Genomic DNA, 21823 nt, shown 5'->3' with positions numbered 1-21823 from the left:
TGGCGGTCATTTTTGGGAGATTTTGCGTAACGAATACGCATTTTGCGTAACGGTAGGCAGGTCTGCAATGGCCCTCATTCACCAAACGTAAACAAACAACATTTTAGCCACGTGACAATATAAATAAAACGGAAAAAACACGTGGCTTAATGTTTGTTTACGATTGGTGAATGAGGTCCATTGATTTAGCTAATGTATATCTAATGCTGGATTGAATTGTATTGCGAAGGCGTTTTGACGATACGCGAAAACCAGAGCCCTTCATTTAGAAGCTACTCCCAGCTTACTTTCAAGAGACAACTTAGTCCAATGCTTCAATTTGCCTAGTTGGCGTTCTGTCTCAAGAATTTTTGTCAGAGCTCAGTCTCTGTACCTCAAGGGATTTTCTTAGTGTTGAACCGGCAAGTTTTTAGCCATGTAGATGCGGTACAACCGGAATTGTACAAGTTTGGCCTAGTTAGATGCGAAAACTAAATATATACCTATTTTTTGTTATGCGTACGGTATTGCACATAATTACGTTATTAGCTTTATTTTCGGGAAAAAAAAGGTGGAATAATTTCTTCTATCGGTATATACTGATATTCTTTTTGATGCTTTAACTTCATTTCCTAACAATATAGATTAGGGTATCAAATATTCTAATAGTTTTATAATAATCATTGGAGTTGATATGTATTTCAACACCTCTTATGCATGGTGCGCTTTTAACAACACTGTATCTCTGGGTTACATTTGCAAGTTTACTTTACAGTTTAAATTGATTTCTTAACTGAACTAACATTTGTACATAGAATATTATTTTACAATGGAAAAATAAAAATCAACACAAAAAAATCACAAGGACACCATTTAATGAATAAAAAAAATTCATTCTTTCAACATTTATCTTCACTATGAAATATTTTTTGTTTTGTTTTCAGCTTTGTTGTCATTGTATACATCAAGAACATTAAGAATTCACCAAAAATATGATGATAGTGTGCCCTCTGATCTAGTGTTAATAGACCTTCTGTTCTTGGCGCTGAACAGCCGTGCGGGAGTGGTTCTTCATTAGGTAGTCTGTAAACTCCTGGTATGGGGCCTTAGTAAACACAGTTTCTTTCCAAAGGTCAGGGGTCAAATATGAATAAGTCTTTGCAATTGCAGAATAAGTTGCCTTAGCTAGAAAAACAAAAAGGAAAATGCACTGACATTAACTGAACAAAGTAGTTAAAACATTTAACACCATAAACTAAATGTATCGTTTCTACATTCAAAACCTTATAATTAACTTATTAGCTACTAATGGGACCAAATGCGCCGCCACAGCACACACACAGCATGACTTGCGTAGCTCTCGTTTTTCTGCGCGATGGGTTGTGTTATTTTGAGCTGGCTGTTTTTTTTTAAAAGTAGAAATATAGATACTTCGTAAAAAAAAAATGATGTTTTTACGTCTTTTGCTTCAGTTTCTATGGGCCTTCAAAGTTTGGTGATTTTTTTCTTTCTCGATTTTCCATAGCTGCCCAGGCCTTTCATTTTTAGACCCATTATCGCAAATAATACACTAAATACAGCTAATAATGAACTTGATATTGACCAAAACATTGATCATTAGAATTTAGCGCTACATTTAGACTTAGATCTACTCCGATTCAGAGAGAGGGTGAAGTAAGCATTAGATCTACCATCTAGTCTAGATCTAGCGTCAATGAATCTTCAACTTCTTTGACTGATATTTTTAACAGTGAATCTTCAACTTCTTTGACTGATATTTTTAACAGTTTTTATTTTCCACATGAAAACTTTTGATGAAATAAATCTAGTTGGGGGTGTTCACAATGTTGGTTTGGACAATGATTTGATTAATTTTACTTTGGTATGCTAGAAGCAGACCTGCCTACCAAAAAAAGTCCAAATGCGTAACGCGGATGGTCAAAATGCGTATTTTGGCACCAGAATGCGTACCACGCGATCCACTATTTTGTCTTATATAATATAATATTAAATCTAGATGTCATGATTAGATCTACAATCTAAATCTAGATCTGGATCTATGTCAATATAATGAATATAATCTACTCTAGGTCCGGGCTTAAGAGTGTTACCGATGCTGTGGATCCGCTACAAACGTAGTAATCATGACATAACGTATGTCTAGCTAGATCTATTCCTGTATAACAAGTTATCTAGATTCTAGATATAGAATCCAGATCTAGTCTAGACTTGATATCTACAATGTCACTCAATGTGTTTTGAATCGATAGCACTTCGATATTTTTTTCTAAAAGTCATGTTGGTGTATCAGCTAACTGAGCGGTACCAGCCCGTCACTCCCTCACTCGTGACCTCCATGACCGCTCGTAAGCTAGTAAAGAGGGGTAAAAAAAAGGATATGAAATGCGTAACGTGACGGGTTAAATGCGTATTTGCGTACTGACAGTCATTTTTGGGAGATTTTGCGTAACGGTAGGCAGGTCTGTAGAAGTAATGAAATCTGAGACACATGCAGAACCACATCAGCATGAGGCCATGATCAGGCAACTAAGGGCCTCACACACTCAAGACATACACAGATAATATATATATAAGCATTATGTTTATTATATAGGCCTACTAAATTCCTACTTATAAACATTACTGGTCTTTGGGTAAATGTTAAAGGTTACCAAAAATTACAGATGTTTTTGGAGTTACCTCCCTTTGCTTAGTATTTAGAGAGATGCTGCGTAGGTATGGGCTTAGTAGCTAATGAGTTAAATTAAGATTTCCTACTAGCTATTGTATGAATGAGTTTTTTTTTTCTCCACTAATTTAACAACATACCAAAGTTTCCAAGAGTTGAGGTAGCCCCACTGGCAGAGGTGTAACAATCTTCAATACCAGCCATGGTAAGTAACTTTTTAGGTACAGGAGCACTTACAATACCTGTTCCTCTAGGAGCAGGTATCAAACGTACCAAAACACTTCCACACTTCCCTGTCACCTAAACAAATAACACAAAAATTTAATAAGAAAAAAAACAACTTTCAAATCAACATTATTATTATGCAATTAATTCTATTTAATTACCTTGCAGGGAACAGTGTGAGGTTTGCCGATCTTATTACCCCAATATCCTCTTCTAACTGGAATAACTGACAACTTGGCCAGAATGATAGCTCCTCGGATGGCAGTGGCCACTTCTTTAGAGCACTTAACACCCAAACCCACATGGCCATTGTAGTCGCCAACAGCTACAAAAGCCTATGAAGCAAAAAACATGCGAAAAATGATTACATACTGGTACATAATTGATTGTCTATCGTATAGATCTTTAACAAACAGCATTTTGATATTGGTACCTTGAACCTGGTTCTCTGACCAGCACGTGTCTGTTTCTGGACAGGCATTATCTTAAGAACTTCATCCTTCAGTGTACCAGGAACAAGGAAGAAATCAATGATTTCACACTCCTGAAAAACAAGTTCATAGTTATAGTACTTTGGAAAAATAATATATATATATATACAGTACACTCAAGGGAAACTACCATGATTTGAAGTTCTGCCTAGGCCTACAACCTAGACTAAGTTTGGCAAAGCAAAAAAAAACCATCTGGAATGTCTTGGCCCACTTTCTGAAGAGATTTGGACACATTTTTACCATTCCAACCATCATAATTACGAGACCTTAAATAAATTACCTCCACTTCTTCTTGTACAATGATTTATGATTTCAACACAATAGGTTTTTATTAAAATTGTTATTGAACTACAGGTACCTAAATAAAATTTAAAAAAAAAAAAACTTTAATAGAGGGAATCACTTCTAGCCTACGCCACTGTAAGCCTACATATTAACATACCAATTATGAATTTTTATGCTTCTAAGCTCCTACCCTGCCAGTTGCAGAGTGGCTTAGTTTAATAATTAACCATTTCACAACTAGTAGCAGCTACTGGCATCCAACTGAGTCACCGGCAATTTCACATTTTGTTTACGCACTCTATTTAAATAATTATTTATACATTTACAAACTCTGTCCTACAAGAGGGATAGCGAATTTCAGTTTTTGATGTTTATTCTGTATCTACTACATTTTTATGATTTTTTGAAAATTAACTTTTTTTTTTGGCTAACCTACAAAAAATGGAACACATTTAGATCTAGTAAATGTTAGGGCTTTAAATGAATATGATTTTATTATTATTATAGCTTTTATTTAGCGCTACTTTCATGCTTATAGCATGCTCAGAGCGCTTCTGGTCCAATCTCATTTGTGGACCAGTGGGGGGAGGGGGTATCTAGGAGTTGGTTTTCCATGCTGCCTTTAGGCGCTCAGTAAACACAACTCTGCCCGAGTCGGGTGTCGAACCTCGAGCCCCCCTTCTAGGTAGCCAAGCCAAGTTCAAGTGCACTTGGCCTCTTGACCACGCTTTCCATATTTAAACACGAATATTAATGTTTCAGCTATAAAACAAGGAAATGATTAGGGTAAGCAATTTAGATTTTAGAGCCATTAGTGACTTGACAGTAGTGAAAGTTAAAAGAATTGCTGCGACATCCAGTATTAATTATGTTAGAGTTAGATCTAGTCAAATTGGAGATTGGAATGCAACTAAATCTGACTTTCTGACAACTGCTTAGTTAGGTACTTCAATAAACTGACCTAGATCCATTTGTTTTCTCCCAAAAAAATGGCTGAAAAGTGTGTCAGCACATTTTACCCCTTTTTTAGGAGTGGATTCATTTCCATCAAAGTTTTAGCATATTGTATTTGATTTGAGGACTAATTATGATTACTTTTTGTAAACATAAGATATCAGATCATTTTTATTTGCTTTTGAAGCCAATCTGTTAAATTTTTCTCAACAAAAGTTTATGTGAAAGTTGACATTTTTACAACTTTTTTCCTATAAAAGTTACAACAATGCTGTTTGCTACAATAATTTATCATATTATGAAATGTGTATATTTCAAATTTCATTAAATTCTCTTAGCGCACTTTAAAGATATTTGATATTAAAATTAACAAAGACAAAGAAGGGTAAAATTTTCTTTTTTAAATAAAATAAAAGTGTTTATGGTTACAACAATCTCACTAATTCTATTGAATTTAGCATGTTAATATATATATGTGTGCTAAGTTTGAACTTTGTGGCTTGGCACACTCTTTAGATATTAATTTTCAAAGTTGATGGTTAAAATCTATTTTTAGTAACAACCAACACTGATTTACTGGAAATGGTCAATTTCTGTCTATCACGAGCTATTTTTAGAAGCACACATTGGAATTTTTCATTTAGATTAACTTTTATAGTGTTTGAATGCTAGATTATGGAGAGGGAATGTGTCTTTATTATAATGACTTTGTAATCTGCAAATTTTAAAGTAAAAGTTTAATTACTTTAAAAAATAATATTAAATATAAAAATTTTTTTTTCATATTTTTAGCTCAGCGAACTAATATTTTTTTTTTCTGTGTGTTGTTTTTTTCTATTAATGTACATGTAAATTATTAGTTAATAAATGAGTACATTATATTTTTAAAATGATGAGCTATTATTGCACAAAAATTCAAGTAAAAAAATCTTTTAATAACTTCTAAAAAAATCGCAAGGTTTCTTTTTTATTTTATTGTCCAAGCAAGAAATTTTTCATTTACAATCTAATTTTTAAAGCATTTAAATTAAGGCATTTTAAAATGATTAATTGCCAGTGCTCTACAAAAAGGTTAAAACTGTTTTTTTATGAAATTTATGAAACTTATAGTCATTAATTTTAGGAACTATTTTTCTGCGCAGTGCTATTTTCATTTATAATTTACAATAATTATCTATCTGATGCATATAAATAGCTATTTAAATATAGTAGAATTATAATTAAACAAAATAAAACACAAAACAGATCTCTGATTTGTTTTATTTGTGATTTTTGGGCTCATATGATGACAAAATCACATATATTTTTATTTTTTGTCGAAGGCTTTTTTTTATATATTAATTAACTTTTTTTCAAAGATTTTATTGCTTGGTCTAATTTTTTAAATTTATTTGAACAGAATACTGGTTAATGCAAAAGAGTGTGAAGTTTCAACCCCATATCTTTAAGACTTTTTATAATACAGTTAATTTAAGTTCAACTGTCAGTTGTTTCGGTCACAGATTTTTTTTTTATTTACAAAGGCTAAAGAAGGCTCATTTTTGGCCACTAAAAATTTAATAGCTTCCCTCACAATTAACTCAACTATATAAAATTGGTATCATTGGAAAGCATTTCTCAAGCTCTATCTAACTAAATAGGTTCCATTGCATTGTGATCATTTTGAAATTTTTATCGAAGTACCTAGCTTAGTGGAAAAGGATAAATTTTAAAACAATAACTATAGCTATTAACCATTAACTCCTGCAGTTAGAAACGTTTTCCTGTTTTTGTCCTAAACCGCTGTAGAATGTTTCTAAAATCCCCTATTCAATATACCAGTACTTGCTTTAAACTTTTTAAAAAGATTTCTTCTACTCTCATTTTGAAGATTACCATTTCTATTTTTAATAAAAATCAGGAATATTTTTATTGTTAAAATAGTTTTTCAGACGTACAGGCCCATAGCCCCAGTATATAAGCCCCCAGGTGGGAAAATGGGTATGTTTTTTTTTAACCTTTTTTATATTCTAATGGTATTAAAATAATTAAAAGTATATATTTTATAAAAAATTGACATCATTTTATTTTTTTAATTATTTTGTTTAATTGTAATAGATCTTAAATTTGATTATTTTTTTCAAAAAATTATTTTTAGATTTTAAATTCGGAGTTATCCCTCTTTGCTTAGGGCATCAGAAGGGTTTTCTTAACCGGAAATAGGAGCTATTGCCAACTATTAGTATTGGGTTAAAACAAAACCACTGTAATATGATACTATTCTATAGAAATTGTAAATCTAACTCATTTGACTAAACCTAATTTTATTTAGGTAGTTCGATAAAAAATTCTAACTCACAATATACTAATAAAACATATGGTTGAAAAGGGCTTGAAAAAATATTTCCAACCATACTAAATTTATCATTGTATGACAAGTGGAAGGGGAGATATTAATTTTTATTTGAGAGGGGAAAATTCATGTTTTTTTAGATCCATGTCATTTCTGTTCACTACCGGAAGTTGAATCAAACTGGGAAATAGGTCAAGAGTATTTTTTTTATTGTGCTGCCAATTGAGCTAATTTTGTAACAAGAATGAACCTCATATTTTTTTTAATTTATTTTTTGAGTTTCCTTTTATTGCATGTAACATGGAATTTATTTTGAATGTATGGATAGGATTATTAATTATATTTAAAGAAAAAAAAGTGAATATATAATAAAACACTTTTTGGATTTGAAAAATTACTTAAGTTTGTTAAAAAGTCATTTTTTAAATTTAAATCTTAAAAGAGAAATAAATAATGTTATTTTAGTGTCTGGTATCTATACTTTTAAAGTATGAATTAATTATTATGCTGAAAATATTATAAAAAAAAATGAAAAGTAATGCTTTGATTTCAAGTAATTTTTGATGCATGAAAATGTAAATAATTTTTACATCTATATCAATTCTATATAAAATCTGCAACACTATTTAATGAAGAACATAATGGGTATCATCAAAATATTAAATACATTCTAAATATTAATGTCTAATGCATGAATATATTTTTTAAAAATGTCTAAGTATTCTATTTTATAGGTTGATTATTAATTAATGTAGATTTATTTTTTGATTCCAACAAATGTTTTTTTTTAATAAACTTTACAATTATCACTCATTAGCAAATCAATCAAATAAAATTAAAATACAATTAGAGAGATGTAAAATAGTATCACAATTAAAGAATAAATATAATCCCAGCATCATCCTCATATTTTTCCCAATAAGATATTGCAAATTTCACAGATTTTGTAAACAATATATTTTCTTCGATCAAAACATGTGTTTGAGGATTTTGCACACCATTGTCTTTCAAAGCAGCTTTTATTTCATTTGCCATTTCATTTCTTTCTCATCTGTCCACTCTCAATTAATTTGAGTTTGATTTAAAAATTGAGTGGAGTTTACTAATAGTATTTATCATGGTTTAATAATTAATTAGAGGACAACCAAAAGCATTATATCAGAGAGGTAAATAGCAACTCTTGCGAATCTAGCAATTTTTAATGGAATGTAAAGGTCCTTGATATCTTTCACCTAAATATGACAAAATTATCATAGTATTGCCTTTAAAATTTAATTAAATTTATTATATTTTTGTATAAAACAATAATAGCTATATAGTATTGTTAATAAAAAAATCTTTAAATTAATAGTATAAAATATAATAATAATAGTAAAATAATTATAATAACTTATCTAGAGTAGTTGATCATTATGTGATGAAAACCAAGATTAAATTATATGAATATTACTAGTGGCACAAACTAATTTAAAAGATAACTAAGAATTTTTGTTTAAAATTATACAGAACTACCCTAATAGATAACATCAAATCCTATATTGTATTGAATTGGAATAATTAGAAAAATATTTAACCTTATGTAAAAATAATTAATTTTATATGTAGATTAATCAATTGCTTTTAAAAAGAAAATATTCAAATCATAGATGGTTATAAATAGGGGGCCGATTGAGAAGGATTTAAATATGTACTGACAGTGAATGATGTATATATGTTCTAACAAAGCTCTTGATTTCATGGATAAAAATATTTCTGCCAACTCTGTCATAAAATATAGTGTTCAGTGCTGAAAATGTCAACTATCGATAATTGGTCACAAATTTGAGTGAATCGAGAGGACTTCACTGTATGTCGTTTTTTTAATTGAATAAGGTCGATAATACGGTTCTAATTTATTAATTATGCATTTTTAAGCAAATGTCCAAATGCCTCTTTTTTCAAAAGCTTGCCTTGTGGACTAATTCATATGACAAACATAAAAACAAAAATATGCAGTCATTTGATCTTCAAACAAATAAAAACAAGCCAACACTGGCGTAATCGGGACATTCCTTTTAAAAATATCAACATTCCAGGTCACATTGAGCACACATTTTGTACAAAAAATTAAGAAATTTTAATTTTACTATGAAATTCAAAATACCATCGTTTTGGACCTAGGCAGACTTTCAAAGGAAAAATGGAATACTACTTCCGGTGTTTATATGCGGATATCGAACTACCTACATTACTATTGATTATTATTATTAAAGACTTTACAAAATACAATAGTTACAATAACATAAAGTGCCTAACTAATCATGATCAGATAATTTAGTTGGACAATTACTGCCTCAGCCTTACCTTAATTGGAAGTGAAAATAAGTAAATTTCTTCTAAAGATTTAATCTTGCCATCCTTAACAAGACGACCAAGTTTAGTTACTGGTACCCATTCCTTGTCTCCTTCCTTAGCGCCACGTCCACGTCCTCTGCCACGTCCGCGGCCTCTACCCCGGCCACGTCCACGGCCTCGTTCTCCAAAGCCACCACGGAATCCACCCCTTGGGCTATCACCGGCTGGTGCTGCTGCTGCGTCCGCCATTGCTGTGAAATAATAGAGAAAAGACAATTTTAAGTAAATTCATTTCAGACTAGATTCTTGAGTATTTAAAATTTAAAATCATCAATAAAAAAAAAATTAGTCGTACAATATTTATTTAAGGATTCGTAATTTTACAACTTTTGTGGTAGTATATTCTAATCTTTAGATAGGCATAGTTAATATTTCTTATATCACGACTCTCACTCTAGCTAGACTAGATAAAATAAAAATCATTAAAAATGGTCGATCTTCGTCGATGGCTGATTCCTTTGAAGTTTGCCATTTGCATTTTTGCCTGATCGAGATCCAACAAATTCTAGATCTAATATAAAAAAGCAGATAATGCTATACCATTTTAGATTTCTATATTTTAACATTTCTAAGAATGCTTTAAAACCTATTAGTTGATGTCTAGCTCAGTAGCTTGCTAGTCAAATTTATATTAAAAATGAAATATCAATGCAACATTTATCTTCACACATTAAAATGAACTAATATACTTATTATTAACGTAATATAATAATGTTCGATCGATGCATATGCTAAACTTATAAATAATTGTTATATTTATTGTTGATTAGTGAAACATTTACGAGGATGAGGTGGATTTAATCAACGCTGAAAAATAATAACGGCCTTACGTGATTGTTAAAGCGATCAAAGAGACTAACTTCCGGTTTTAAAATGATCACGTGACATTACGTTAAAACTACCCAAAATTATAAAAGAGTGAAGATTTCGTTTCCTATTCACAGACCTATATAATATATGTCTATGCTACTATCGATGCGCAGAAGTGCGGTAGAGAATAGGTCAGACCTGTGGCAAGGCTCTGTAAACATGTGGACGAGGAAAAAATCGTTGTATTAGGAATTTGATAGGATTTAACTTTTTCCCCATATGTTCTTAGGTTGCCAACATTGACTCTTTAATTACAAAACTTTACTTTATATCTATAGCTTACGCTGTTCTCAGCGATAGAGAAAGTTATTTAAAAAAAAAAGAGAGAGAGAGATAAAAAGCAAAAATGTCTGAAATAGTCTCCAGGGAATGTGTCAATGTTACTGATTACTTCGCCAGTTTGGTACCAACATTTCAGGAACCTTGTTGAATCTCGTGATAATTTTCACGAAGGATCATTCACAACTCCATTTACTCCCGAGATCATGCCACGTTAGACGACGCAGAGACACATTTCCACAAACGATGCACACTTAAACACTCTAATTCCTGGATGTACATGTGCACCTTCAACTTCGAATGTCTTTTAAAAATTCAGTGTCTCTAAATGTGATCGTGAAACAGTATGAGACAGATAGGGTCATGACGTTGACTTACCCGAGTATACATTAGCATGACCAATTTACGACACGAATTGATGATTAGAAATATGGCACTAGGAATATAAGGACGATGTGGAGATGATTTAGTGAGATAGCAAAGAGTTCTGTCTTGTAATAACTGTCCCAAATGGTATTAATGAATTGAGGATAATGAATTTGAAAAGGGTGGAGGGTAGAAATCATCAGCTATGTTTTTTGAGCTACTTCTTATGCTGTATAATTCATTAGGCTATATTATTATATATATCTCCTCCTTAGTGATCGAAGATGAGCACATTTCTTATGCCCTATGAACTAGAAAAAAAAAAAGCAGGCCGCATACGTGGCATGGGTACTAATCCTGTCATGTACCAGGTTGGTGTAGAGTGTAGAGTCTACTATAAAATGTCTTTTAATCTGAAGTAGTTTTTATTTCCCAAAACTTTTAAGTCAGAATAAGTCTTCTAACATGGCATTCAGCATTTACTGAATCGTGCTGTTGCAAACAAACAGCCTGACTTCACGACAACTTATGCAAAGGGGGAGAGCAAGAGTTTTGTAGAGACCCCTACCATCTTTACCATCTTTAGAAAAAAAACGTAATTATTGAAGAAAGAGAACGTAAACCAACCACCGACGGACTCTGTGGTTATGTCTACGCTAGATGTAGCAAAATGTAGGCCTAGATCACAGCTAGGACTGTGTAGCCACATGACATACTGCACTGCTACTTCGGACTCGAAGACAACTAGGGGCTTATTACTATTTTACTAGAAACGTAGTAATATTCATTCTCAGTCACTGCTAGGGTCGAGATTCGTTAAAGAGAAACAAAAGTCGTTGTAGTCCCTTTTAATACTGAGAAATTTTCTGGTGATGTGTCAAATTAGTTTCCTACAAGACAGGAGTGGGTGCACGGTTCTTGATATTCCCAGCATTGAAGTGACCAGTTATGTGGCGTATTCCTCGCACCAGGGAACGGGCTAGCTAGAGAAGAGGCAGTCGGAGCCGCAGATAACATCCGCCGATTTATTGGAGCTGTCATTTTTTATGCAGAGGACGCCCTCGCATTGCGGCGTAAGGGGCAATGAGGAGGCCGACGTCCTCGCAAGAGAGGTCGCGTTGGCAGCTACGTATCTCGAAGCATCAAGCACGTTTCTACAGTAAACGGCAGAAATCCAAGCACTCATTTATGACAACTGGTTAAAGTCCTGAGAGGTGTCTGGCAGCATATGCGTCACCCAGTTCGAGACAATCCGTGGTGGCGGTTGAGGAGGTCAAGCAATCATTGCGCAGTGTAGAACAGAACACTATCCTGCTGGGGCATACTTTGCCCGGTTCCATACGAACTATGACTCCCGATGCCGTTACTGTGGAGAGAGCGTCGAAACAATGTCGCATATCTTGTACGAGTGTCCCCAGCTCCGAGAGCTAAGGGGGCACGTGTGTGAATAGTCACTCGACTTGCATGTTGAATAGACTTTTTTTTTTCTTCTTATAGTTATCTATTGATATTGATATACACAAGTCTTATCCCCCTTTAGCTAGTTCTGTCTCTAAAAAAAAAACGAAATCCATTAATTATGACTGATGGATTTAATAATTTTTCGATTAATTCATTTTTTGTTAGGGTCAATAAATAATTGATTCGAAAATGGCCTAATATGTACAAGATTTTATTCAGAGATCTACCGTTTTCGCAAGAGGCGTCTGCAACATATCGGCATTTCATTTCATAACACGATTCTTATCGACTTTCTTAGCTTATGACAGAACGATCGAATTTCTCTGAACTCGTCATCGTTGTATTGATGACTTTTACAACCAAAAAAATAAATAAATTGCGACGTCTTAAATTAGGATAATTACGCCCATTACAAATGTAGGCCTATGTGCGCTTCCTTTTTTTTAAACTTGGACTTCATTTGATATGCGTTTTGTGCCGCTTCACCCCTTTTTAATTAGTTTAGTCATGGAACTATACTAATGGAACACCAGCTTCGAGTTTTTTACAAAGCCAAAGAGAGTCGAAGTGCCGTCGCGCATCATTTTTGCGCATGGTGCAATGTGGAGAAATCCATGATGATGCCAAAGAAGATATTTACTCCGTCAGTCCCTTGCAATGGGTGTAAAACTTTCGTACGCTCTATTTGATTAGATGTGTAAAAACTTCATCCATTTTCTGACTATCTGATATAATAGATAAAATTTCCCTGAATAAGAGATCGTCACAAAAGTTATTTTTTTCGACCACCCTATAAAATGCCACATTTTTTCAAAAAAATAGAATCTAAATTCCGAAAATACAATCTTTCAGTGTTTCTGTGTTTGGTTTATTTACACTAAATCTGGATGAAGACCTGTCTACCGTTCCTCTAAATGCGTATTTGTTATGATATACTAAATTGCACGAAATAAAAATAAAAATAGGAGGCCTAATACAGTTTTGACACTCCAAGCTACGCATTTCTAATCGTTTTTTTTTTTATTATTATTATCGAAAGGACTAGGCTATAGGCATACACGTCTCGTGGGAAACAAAGAAAAAGTTCATCTCGGTAATATTGTAGCCTAAATAAAATGACAAAAAAAAACAAAAACAACTATAGCCTAATCTAAAATGAAATAGATCTAGAGCTAGATTTTCTTGGACGAATGATACAAAATAAGTATAAATAATAAGTCATAGTCATATGAATCTGATAGATCTAAAACAAATACTGATAGTCATTCATTAATTAATTATTAGAATTACTGGACTACCAACTGGGTATTTTTATTGCCAAAATACAATGTATTTTATGTGCATTTATTAAAAACAACAACCAAAAATTAAGCGTTCGACGCAACTAGATCTAATATTAATAATATAGATTCTGGTTCTAGATCCAGAAAGCTACTTCTCTAATTCAGTTTTCTAGTTTAATTCTAGTTAGATCTAGATGTCTAGACCAGTAGATCTAAATCTAGCTAGGGTTTTTGTCATGGAATAGATCTATAAACCTGCAGCCGCCTACTGATCACGATATGACAGATACTATTGATGAGATATTCTCTCTACTTCTTAGACTTCTATATTGAATAATATAATATATATAGATCTACATCTAGATCTAGTAGATCACAGTAAAACTCAATGTGTACTTCAAGCTCAACAAGTCTACTCCAAAGTATACTAGTAAAGTCACAAAGTGTAAAGGATCATTATATATTCAAATAAAAAATTTATAGGCCTAAATGAATCGAATAATCAGTCACTGATTTGACTAATCTAAATTGTTATTTTTTAAATGGCAAGTGTTATTGATGACTTCTGACTTGTAAACGAGTTGCAGAGATTCTAGCTTTTATTTTTATGACATGTTACGATATATCAATGATATTTAGATAAATGCAAGTACCTAGAGGAACAGAGAGAAGGACCATTTAATATAAGGCAAAGAAGTAAGATGTTTATAATCCATCAAACTCACAGAGGACTTGTGTCGGCATTTCATGCATTTACAGAAGCTACAAACTATGCTACAAAAATGATAGGCTTGTCTTTGATTCCTAAGACTTATGAGGAATGCTGTTTCCAGAGGCTACTCAGCCCCAGCTGTGACCTACATATTATGCCACACTGAGCACAGGCATAACCATTGTCCACCTGTGGTAGAATCAGTTGTTTTTTTTTTGCCATCTACCCTCGGCAATTAATTTTCATTGGTGTATACCACACCTTTGTAAGTGACCTCCTGCTGTCTCGTTCTGAAGCTGTATGCAACCAGGTGCTCTCTTATTCTATGTCAGTTAAAGTAAGTTGGCGCCTAAGCATTTCTGTGGTACCTCTTTACGTGCATATGACATGTTAGGCAAATGGTTTAGCCTATCGGAATGCCATTTCGGAAAGTATAGGTGCTTAAAATGAAACTCCAAATATCTGGACTTCCAGTTACCAAGAAAATAAGCTTAGGTTTCAAAGAGACGACACTGGCATTTCAGCTAAGACGATCAGTGAAATTAATAGCAACTTTAATTGAAGTCCACCAAACAAGATAAAAAAAAAACAAGTGTGGCTTCAATAGCATTGATGATATTAAATTTACTTTTATCTCATTTACTAGTATTACTATTTCATTGACTATGGTTTTTTATTGTCAAATAGGCATAAGTACATGTAGTAGTTCCTGCAATTTGATGAAAAATAATAATTAAATTGTGTATAGTCTATATACAAATGTTTATAAGAGATCACAGCTTAGCTTAATTTACGTAATATTTTAAAACTATGATTTTGTGTTCTGACTCTACTCTAAATAAATTATATTTTATTTTAAGAATGCAAAATTGGAAATTCTGTTCTGATGAAAAAAAATTATTAAACTAAAGTAGATGTTTATGGTTCTTTTGTATTTATTTTTAAATTATTTATTCATTAAAAATTAATTGCTCATTAACATTTACTTGAAGTAAAGATCAAAAACACAAATTCAATACATGATCCGCTCCCAATTCAAGCAGATCACAGCCCATCACTTAAATGTATTTACTGTCAATTCTACAGACTATTCATTTCAAAATGTTGCTTTAAATTGTTATATGACACAATCAAAGTACTGGTACCTCACATTGATGTAGGACTAAAGCAGCTGAAATAATGACAAATTTTCATTCACTAACTTGTACTGTCATTTATTATCAGACGTGTTAAAACTAATGACCTGTATATATAATTGATTAAGCAGGAGCATCAACAAATCTTGAACAATAATTGTCTACAGAAAAACTTTATTCTTATCCATACAGTATACATTTACAATGTATTTAAACAAGTTAATTTATACAAATCTGTATGGCCTAAAGATTATGGTGTATTTTGAGCATTGTGTGAATACCAAGTTAATTATTACATGAAAATAGTGTACTCATTTTTTAAATATTCTGGGTAATAAAAATTAACAACTAATATGATACAATAAAATTGAAGCATTAGTCAAATAAAAAAAAAAATTCACTCAAGATCTATGTGAACTCTATGCTTGAAAAAAATCATTTTGAAATTAATTTAAAAAAAAATAAATTATGGTTCTTTAGTCAATGGAATGATAGCAGCAATTATTTTACAATTTCATGATTATCCATTAATCTCAATATACTTATAACGGAAAAATAATTCATAAGGTTTAGATACAACCATTGGAAATAATAATTATAATTTTTTTCTTAATTTGCTTAATTCAAATCTAATATAAACAAGATTTCCTCTGTCAAGAAAATTATGAGGGAACAACATGCATGTTCTTCTCAGTAAGTTTTGCAAAGGGAATTAAGAATATATGATGTTGCTTTTTTAGCCAACATTTTAAACCTTCGCACCAGGTTTTAGTTTTAAGGAGAATGCACCATATTTTATGTTTACTTTTGATAGATTCTTATTTTAATTTTAAAAAAGTAAAATTTCCCTTACATATCTTGCAATCTATATAAAGTTTATCAGTTTCTGTGCCCCATGGTTAGCGAGGGTGTCATGTACCCAGCACAACAACCAACCACCTTTTGAAAAAAAATCCCATTTCAGACGTCACAATCTATAGGGCAGATGATGTTAAGGTCATTTGATTCTTTGACCAGTGCATCATGTGGCCAGCACAACAACCAACCATCTTTACTTTCCAAAACAAAAGTCAGCTACCCATTAGAGTTAGGTGGACTCAGGGGCACCCAAAAATCTAAAAAAATTTTAACCCGAGTCTTCACAGAGATTCAAACCCATGACTTAACCATTCAGCCATGGATCCCCAAACTGCCTTTACTTATTCCTTACTATTGCCATGTATCCCTAGCCTTTTGAATTCTGAAATTGAAAACCCCAGTCTTAATTGAACCCAGGAACCCTCAGTTCAGAAGCCAAGTGCTTTACCACTCATTCACTGCACTCCTAATTGTTTTAATGGGGCTCAGATTAATAGTTTTCAAGTACAATATCAAACAGATTTAAAGAAATACTAAATCCAAACCTGTTGGCTGAATGACAGGATATACATAAATATGTATAGAGCTTACAGTATAATATATATATCTTAATTAAAATTGGTCCAAGACTTTTATTTTGCAACATGATGGGATTTTCCTTTCTGGTGGTGCTATGCAGGAGTCCAAGAATCTCATCTTTTCTCATAACAGAAAGTTATCTAGTTATAAAAATAAATAAAAGGATTTTAAAAAAATAAAAATATGTGTGACATATGTGTTGACCATGCTAAATGTATATATGTTATTAAGTATAATTATATAATTTTGCTATTCTAAAAATAGTCTGTACCTAAAAGGAGCTACTGTGTTAATGTGTAGACATGGCCCTGACCTTAATAGTTATGAATTATTACTAAAGGTGAAGGCAGATATTCAGTTAATTTGATGGACATTGCACTCATCTAAAAGCAATTATAACATATATTATGATTTACATTTTCATGGAGAACTAGTTTTTCAAAAATACAAGTACTTCAGCTTATGAGAAAAGTGCATAGGGAAAAATTGCAGTACCTTACCTTTAAGAGGTGCAACCAATCATTGACTTGTCAGGAATGCATGCCTTTTTCTTGCATTTCCAAACATAACTGTAATTATACAATTAGGCATAATGGCTAATTTCTTTTGAAAACATTAAAATTAAAAAATAATATTATTAAATTGAATACATTGTTGTATCAAACATACAAATTATCAGACATAATTTTGCCTAATTTCATCTAACAGTTTATTGTAAAAGAATGGCCTGCACAACAGCCAAGTGTATTAGGCATTCATGAAAGATGAATTTGCTTAAGAGTGTTATAAAAAAAAAACTAGAGAAAAATGTTAAATTCCATCCCCGATATTTGGATGTTGCTTGACCATGAAAATCACACTTCATAAAACATCTTTTAGATAACTAAAATAAAAATTGTATAGTAGTACTTACAATAAATATTGAATGGATGCCAATATTATTAATGTCTGCCCAGAGAGTAGAAATAGTATAAGTATGATCCTTGAGCCATTCTGGTACATCATCAGAACTGGTTGGCATGGTTCTACTTGTTAATAACTGAAACATTACAAACATTTTTTTAAATTTATAATTTATCACAGACTAGAATAGAAATGTTGCCAGGAAAAATACCAATGGTTAGAATGCACCTGATGATACTTTTGTATCCTTAAAATGCACCAAAACTTCATTCATTAAATCTGATAAGAAACATATATGTATCACACAAGTCCAAGTTGATCAGAGTGTCATAGCAAATAATTAACTAGATATGAGAGTTTTATATTAAAGTGCTGAATTTCAGGGGATAGATCCAACTTGACACCACATCATTTATTATTTCATGAACTCATGGGTCTGGGCATGGCATGGAATGGGAACTATTATTTAATGTATGGGGTGTAGGCGAGGCATGGATTGTATAGATTAGATTGGGTAAAACTTCCCATCGAAGGTAACTTTTACTGATAGATCTGGATCAATTATAAATTTATGGGATCTAGGCCTGCATAAATTTTATCTTTTATTTATATATTTTATGTACATAAATAACTAGTCTAGATTCTATAATTATATCTTAATAATAATTTTTGTAGATGTCATATAATATCTAAAATATTAAGTATAGATCAGTAGATTTAGAATTTTAGCTAGTAAATATTTTTATATTCCAAATCTAAACTGGATCTATATATTGTATATCTATCTAGAATTTAGATCAGTAGATTTAGTATTTTAGCTAGTAAAATACTTTTATATTCTAAATCTAAACTGGATCTAGATCTAATTATTCTAGAAGCTTAGATCTAGAAGACTAGTTGTCAAGATTTGACTACACTATGGCTAAGGCTAATGCACTAGCTAAGATAGGCCTACTAGATAGATCAAGAGACAGAGTACTAATAGTAATAGACTCTTGCCTCGTTGGGCCTCTCAAATCAGCTACAGAGGAGACAATTTAGAAGGTGAATTTCGATCCAATTCCAAGATCTACAAACTACAGGTTAGAGTCTAGCTAGAGATGCTAGATTATCTAGTCTAGAAGGCTGATCAATTAAAAATAAAATCAATCATTTCTAAAGTTTGTAAAATTATATTTTATAGATCTAATCTATCTATTTATAATATAGAAATCTATGTCTACTATTTTAATATTTAAAATGATATATGGCTGATGATATTAATTATTTTAATAGAGACATTGACATACTAATCTAGATTATTATTCGAGATGACCTGAGATGATGATAATCAACTGGTAGAGCTATAAGTCAGTATAAACTATAATATAATCACTGCATTCGTTTCATTCACTGTCTGTATCAATAATCATGTGATGTGAAAGTGAAGTCTAGATTTAGATCTAGATTAGATAGAATTGATAGATTATAAATCTACTTTCTACTATTAAAAAGTATTATTATTATAGATCTACATCTACTAATATTAGTACAGGTACTAAATCTACAGGCAATACACTATTGATTATAGTGACTATAATTACCGTCACTATACACTAATATAATACTAGTAAAACAGTTACAGTATAATACATACACTATACAGTCTATAGACTATATAGATAGTCTATAGTCAACTATAGTCATGATCGATAGATCTAGAGTTCTAGACGTAGACTAGATCTATAAACATTCATATTGACCTCATGTATGGTCTAGATCTAGAGAAAATAGAGTGGAAATCATGACTTTATTAGATCTGTTGAGTTATTTTTTAAAAAATATCGGTAATAGATATAAGAGATCTATAGATAAGTTCGGTTTTTTAAAAATGCGCATTCGAAATTTAAAATACCCAGATTTAAGTATTAATATACCCATATTGGTAGGGCCGCGTTAATCATTTATTAGATCTATTAAAGCATGTCTATATAAAAGATATTATTATTTAAAAAATATATTATTATATAAAAGATATAGTTGTGAATATTTACTAAAAAAATTAAAATAATGAATTTTTTACTTTTGCCAATTAACACTCTGGCTGGCAAAAAGGATGACTCCTCAATACTGTGAAAAGACGATATATAACTGCATGAGTTGGTTTGGAATAGTATTTTGTAAGACTAACTTTAAAAAAAAATATCCTTTAAGAGAATAAACGAAAAAAGGTTTGTCAGAAGAAAAGCTGGCTGGACTACGCAAATAATGGACCAGCCTCTCTCTCTTGTTAAGAACATTGGTGACCTGGAAAAGTGGAGGATTTAGTTACGCGGGACAGTTGATAATGATTTAATGTACATAAAATAAAATCCAGATTTTGTGTAAAATACCCAAATGTGAAAGTACTGAAAATAGCTATTTTAATGGGGTGGCCTTCAAAAAATAACTTTTGTGACGATCCCTTATTCAGGAAAATTTTATAAATCACAAAACATTGTGAGAAAATGGATGAAGTTTTTAGAGATCTAATAAAATAAAGCGTAGGAAAGTTTTACTCTCATTGAAGGTCAGTCCAAGTGACTGGAGGAGTAAATTTCTTCTTTTGCATCCTCATGAATTTCTCCATATTGCACCATGCGTGAAAATGATGCGCGACGGCACTCCCCTAGTAAAAACTAGGAGCTGTTGTTCCATTAGTATAGTTCCATGGTTTAGTCATGGAACTATACTAATGGAACACCAGCTTCGAGATTTTATGATCAGAGTGCCGTCGCGCATCTTTTCCGCGCACCATACCAATTTGAAAAATCGATGAGCATGCCAAAGAAGAAATTTACTCCGAGAGCCACTTGGATAGACCTTCATTGAGAGTAAAACTTCCCCACACTATATTTTATTAGATCTGTAAAAACTTTATCCATTTTCTGACTATCTGATAAAATAGATAAAATTCCCCTGAATAAGAGATCGTCACAAAAGATTTTTTTTTAAGGCCACTTCGTTAAAATAGGTGTTTCCAGTACTTCCTCATTTGGGTATTTTACACAAAATCTGGATTTTTTTTTATGTACATGTCATTATTATCATCTGTCCCGCGCAACCAAACCATCCACTTTTCCCGGTCACCAAAGTTCTTAACAAGATATCAAGAGAGAGAGGCTGGTCCATTATTTGAGTAGTCCAATCAGCTTTTTTTGACAACCTTTTTTCGTTCTCTCTCATGAAGGATATTTTTTAAAAATTAGTCTTACAAAATACAATTCCAAACCAACTCATGCAGTTATCGTCTTTTCACAGTATTGAGGAGTCATTCTTTTTGCTAGCCAGAGTGTTAATTGGCAAAAGTAAAAAAATTCATTTGTTTAATTTTTTAAAGTAAATATTGATAACTATATCTTTTATATAATAATATATTTTTAAAATAATAATATCTTTTATACAGACATGCTTTAATAGATCTAATAAATGATTAACTCGGACCTACCAATATGGGTATATTAATACTTAAATCTGGGTATTTAAAATTTCGAATGCGAATTTTTAAAAAACCGAACTTATATATAGATCTAGATCTCTTGTATAATATCTAGAATAATCTAGATCTACAACACCTCTAGACTAAGGTCTAGATTTATTTAACGATTTTTTAAAAAAATCAATAGATCTAATATAGTCTAGTCATGAGATCCATTCTATTTTCTCTAGATCTAGACCATACATGAGATCAATATGAATATTTATATATCTAGATCTAATCTAATCTATCGATCATCTACTAGTATTTTATAGTCTATAGTATAGTACTCTATAGAAATAGAACTATAGTGACTATTCAGTATTATTCAGTATAGTCTAAAGTATAGGATAGCTATACTGTATACAGTATACTGGCTATAGTTAGTATAGTTAATACTTATTAATAGTAGATCTATAATAAGTAATAATACTTTTTAATAGTAGATCTAATTCTATAATCTATCAATTCTATTCTATCTAAATCTAGACTTCATTTTCACATCACATTCACACGATTATTGATACA

At 31.6% G+C, this 21823-nt stretch overlaps 1 protein-coding gene and 1 long non-coding RNA gene across 3 annotated transcripts; both read right to left on the bottom strand.

Annotated features, from left to right (window-relative positions):
• Positions 1–837: 837 nt before the first annotated feature.
• LOC106053503 (40S ribosomal protein S2) lies at positions 838–10269 on the bottom strand. The gene is made up of 6 exons (XM_013209064.2): positions 10183–10269; positions 9302–9543; positions 3327–3437; positions 3055–3228; positions 2809–2968; positions 838–1164 (listed from the first exon to the last, which is right to left on the bottom strand). The coding sequence occupies exons 2-6, from the start codon at positions 9539–9541 to the stop codon at positions 1001–1003; spliced, it is 849 nt and encodes a 282-aa protein (XP_013064518.1). The 5' UTR covers positions 9542–9543; positions 10183–10269; the 3' UTR covers positions 838–1000.
• A 5347-nt stretch (positions 10270–15616) lies between these two features.
• On the bottom strand, positions 15617–19845 carry LOC129924628 (uncharacterized). Of its 2 annotated transcripts, XR_008776643.1 has the most exons (4): positions 19542–19845; positions 17810–19241; positions 17397–17465; positions 15617–17036 (listed from the first exon to the last, which is right to left on the bottom strand). It is a non-coding gene; the product is annotated as an uncharacterized LOC129924628 (long non-coding RNA). The 2 variants fall into 2 exon arrangements; XR_008776642.1 differs by lacking the exon at positions 19542–19845 and having other exon boundaries at positions 17810–19381.
• Between the last annotated feature and the right edge of the window lie 1978 nt (positions 19846–21823).

Source organism: Biomphalaria glabrata, chromosome 2, assembly GCF_947242115.1.
Source record: "Biomphalaria glabrata chromosome 2, xgBioGlab47.1, whole genome shotgun sequence".
Taxonomy (NCBI): domain Eukaryota; kingdom Metazoa; phylum Mollusca; class Gastropoda; family Planorbidae; genus Biomphalaria; species Biomphalaria glabrata.
Note: the sequence above shows the minus strand (reverse complement) of the source record. Positions and strands in the feature narration are given on the sequence as shown.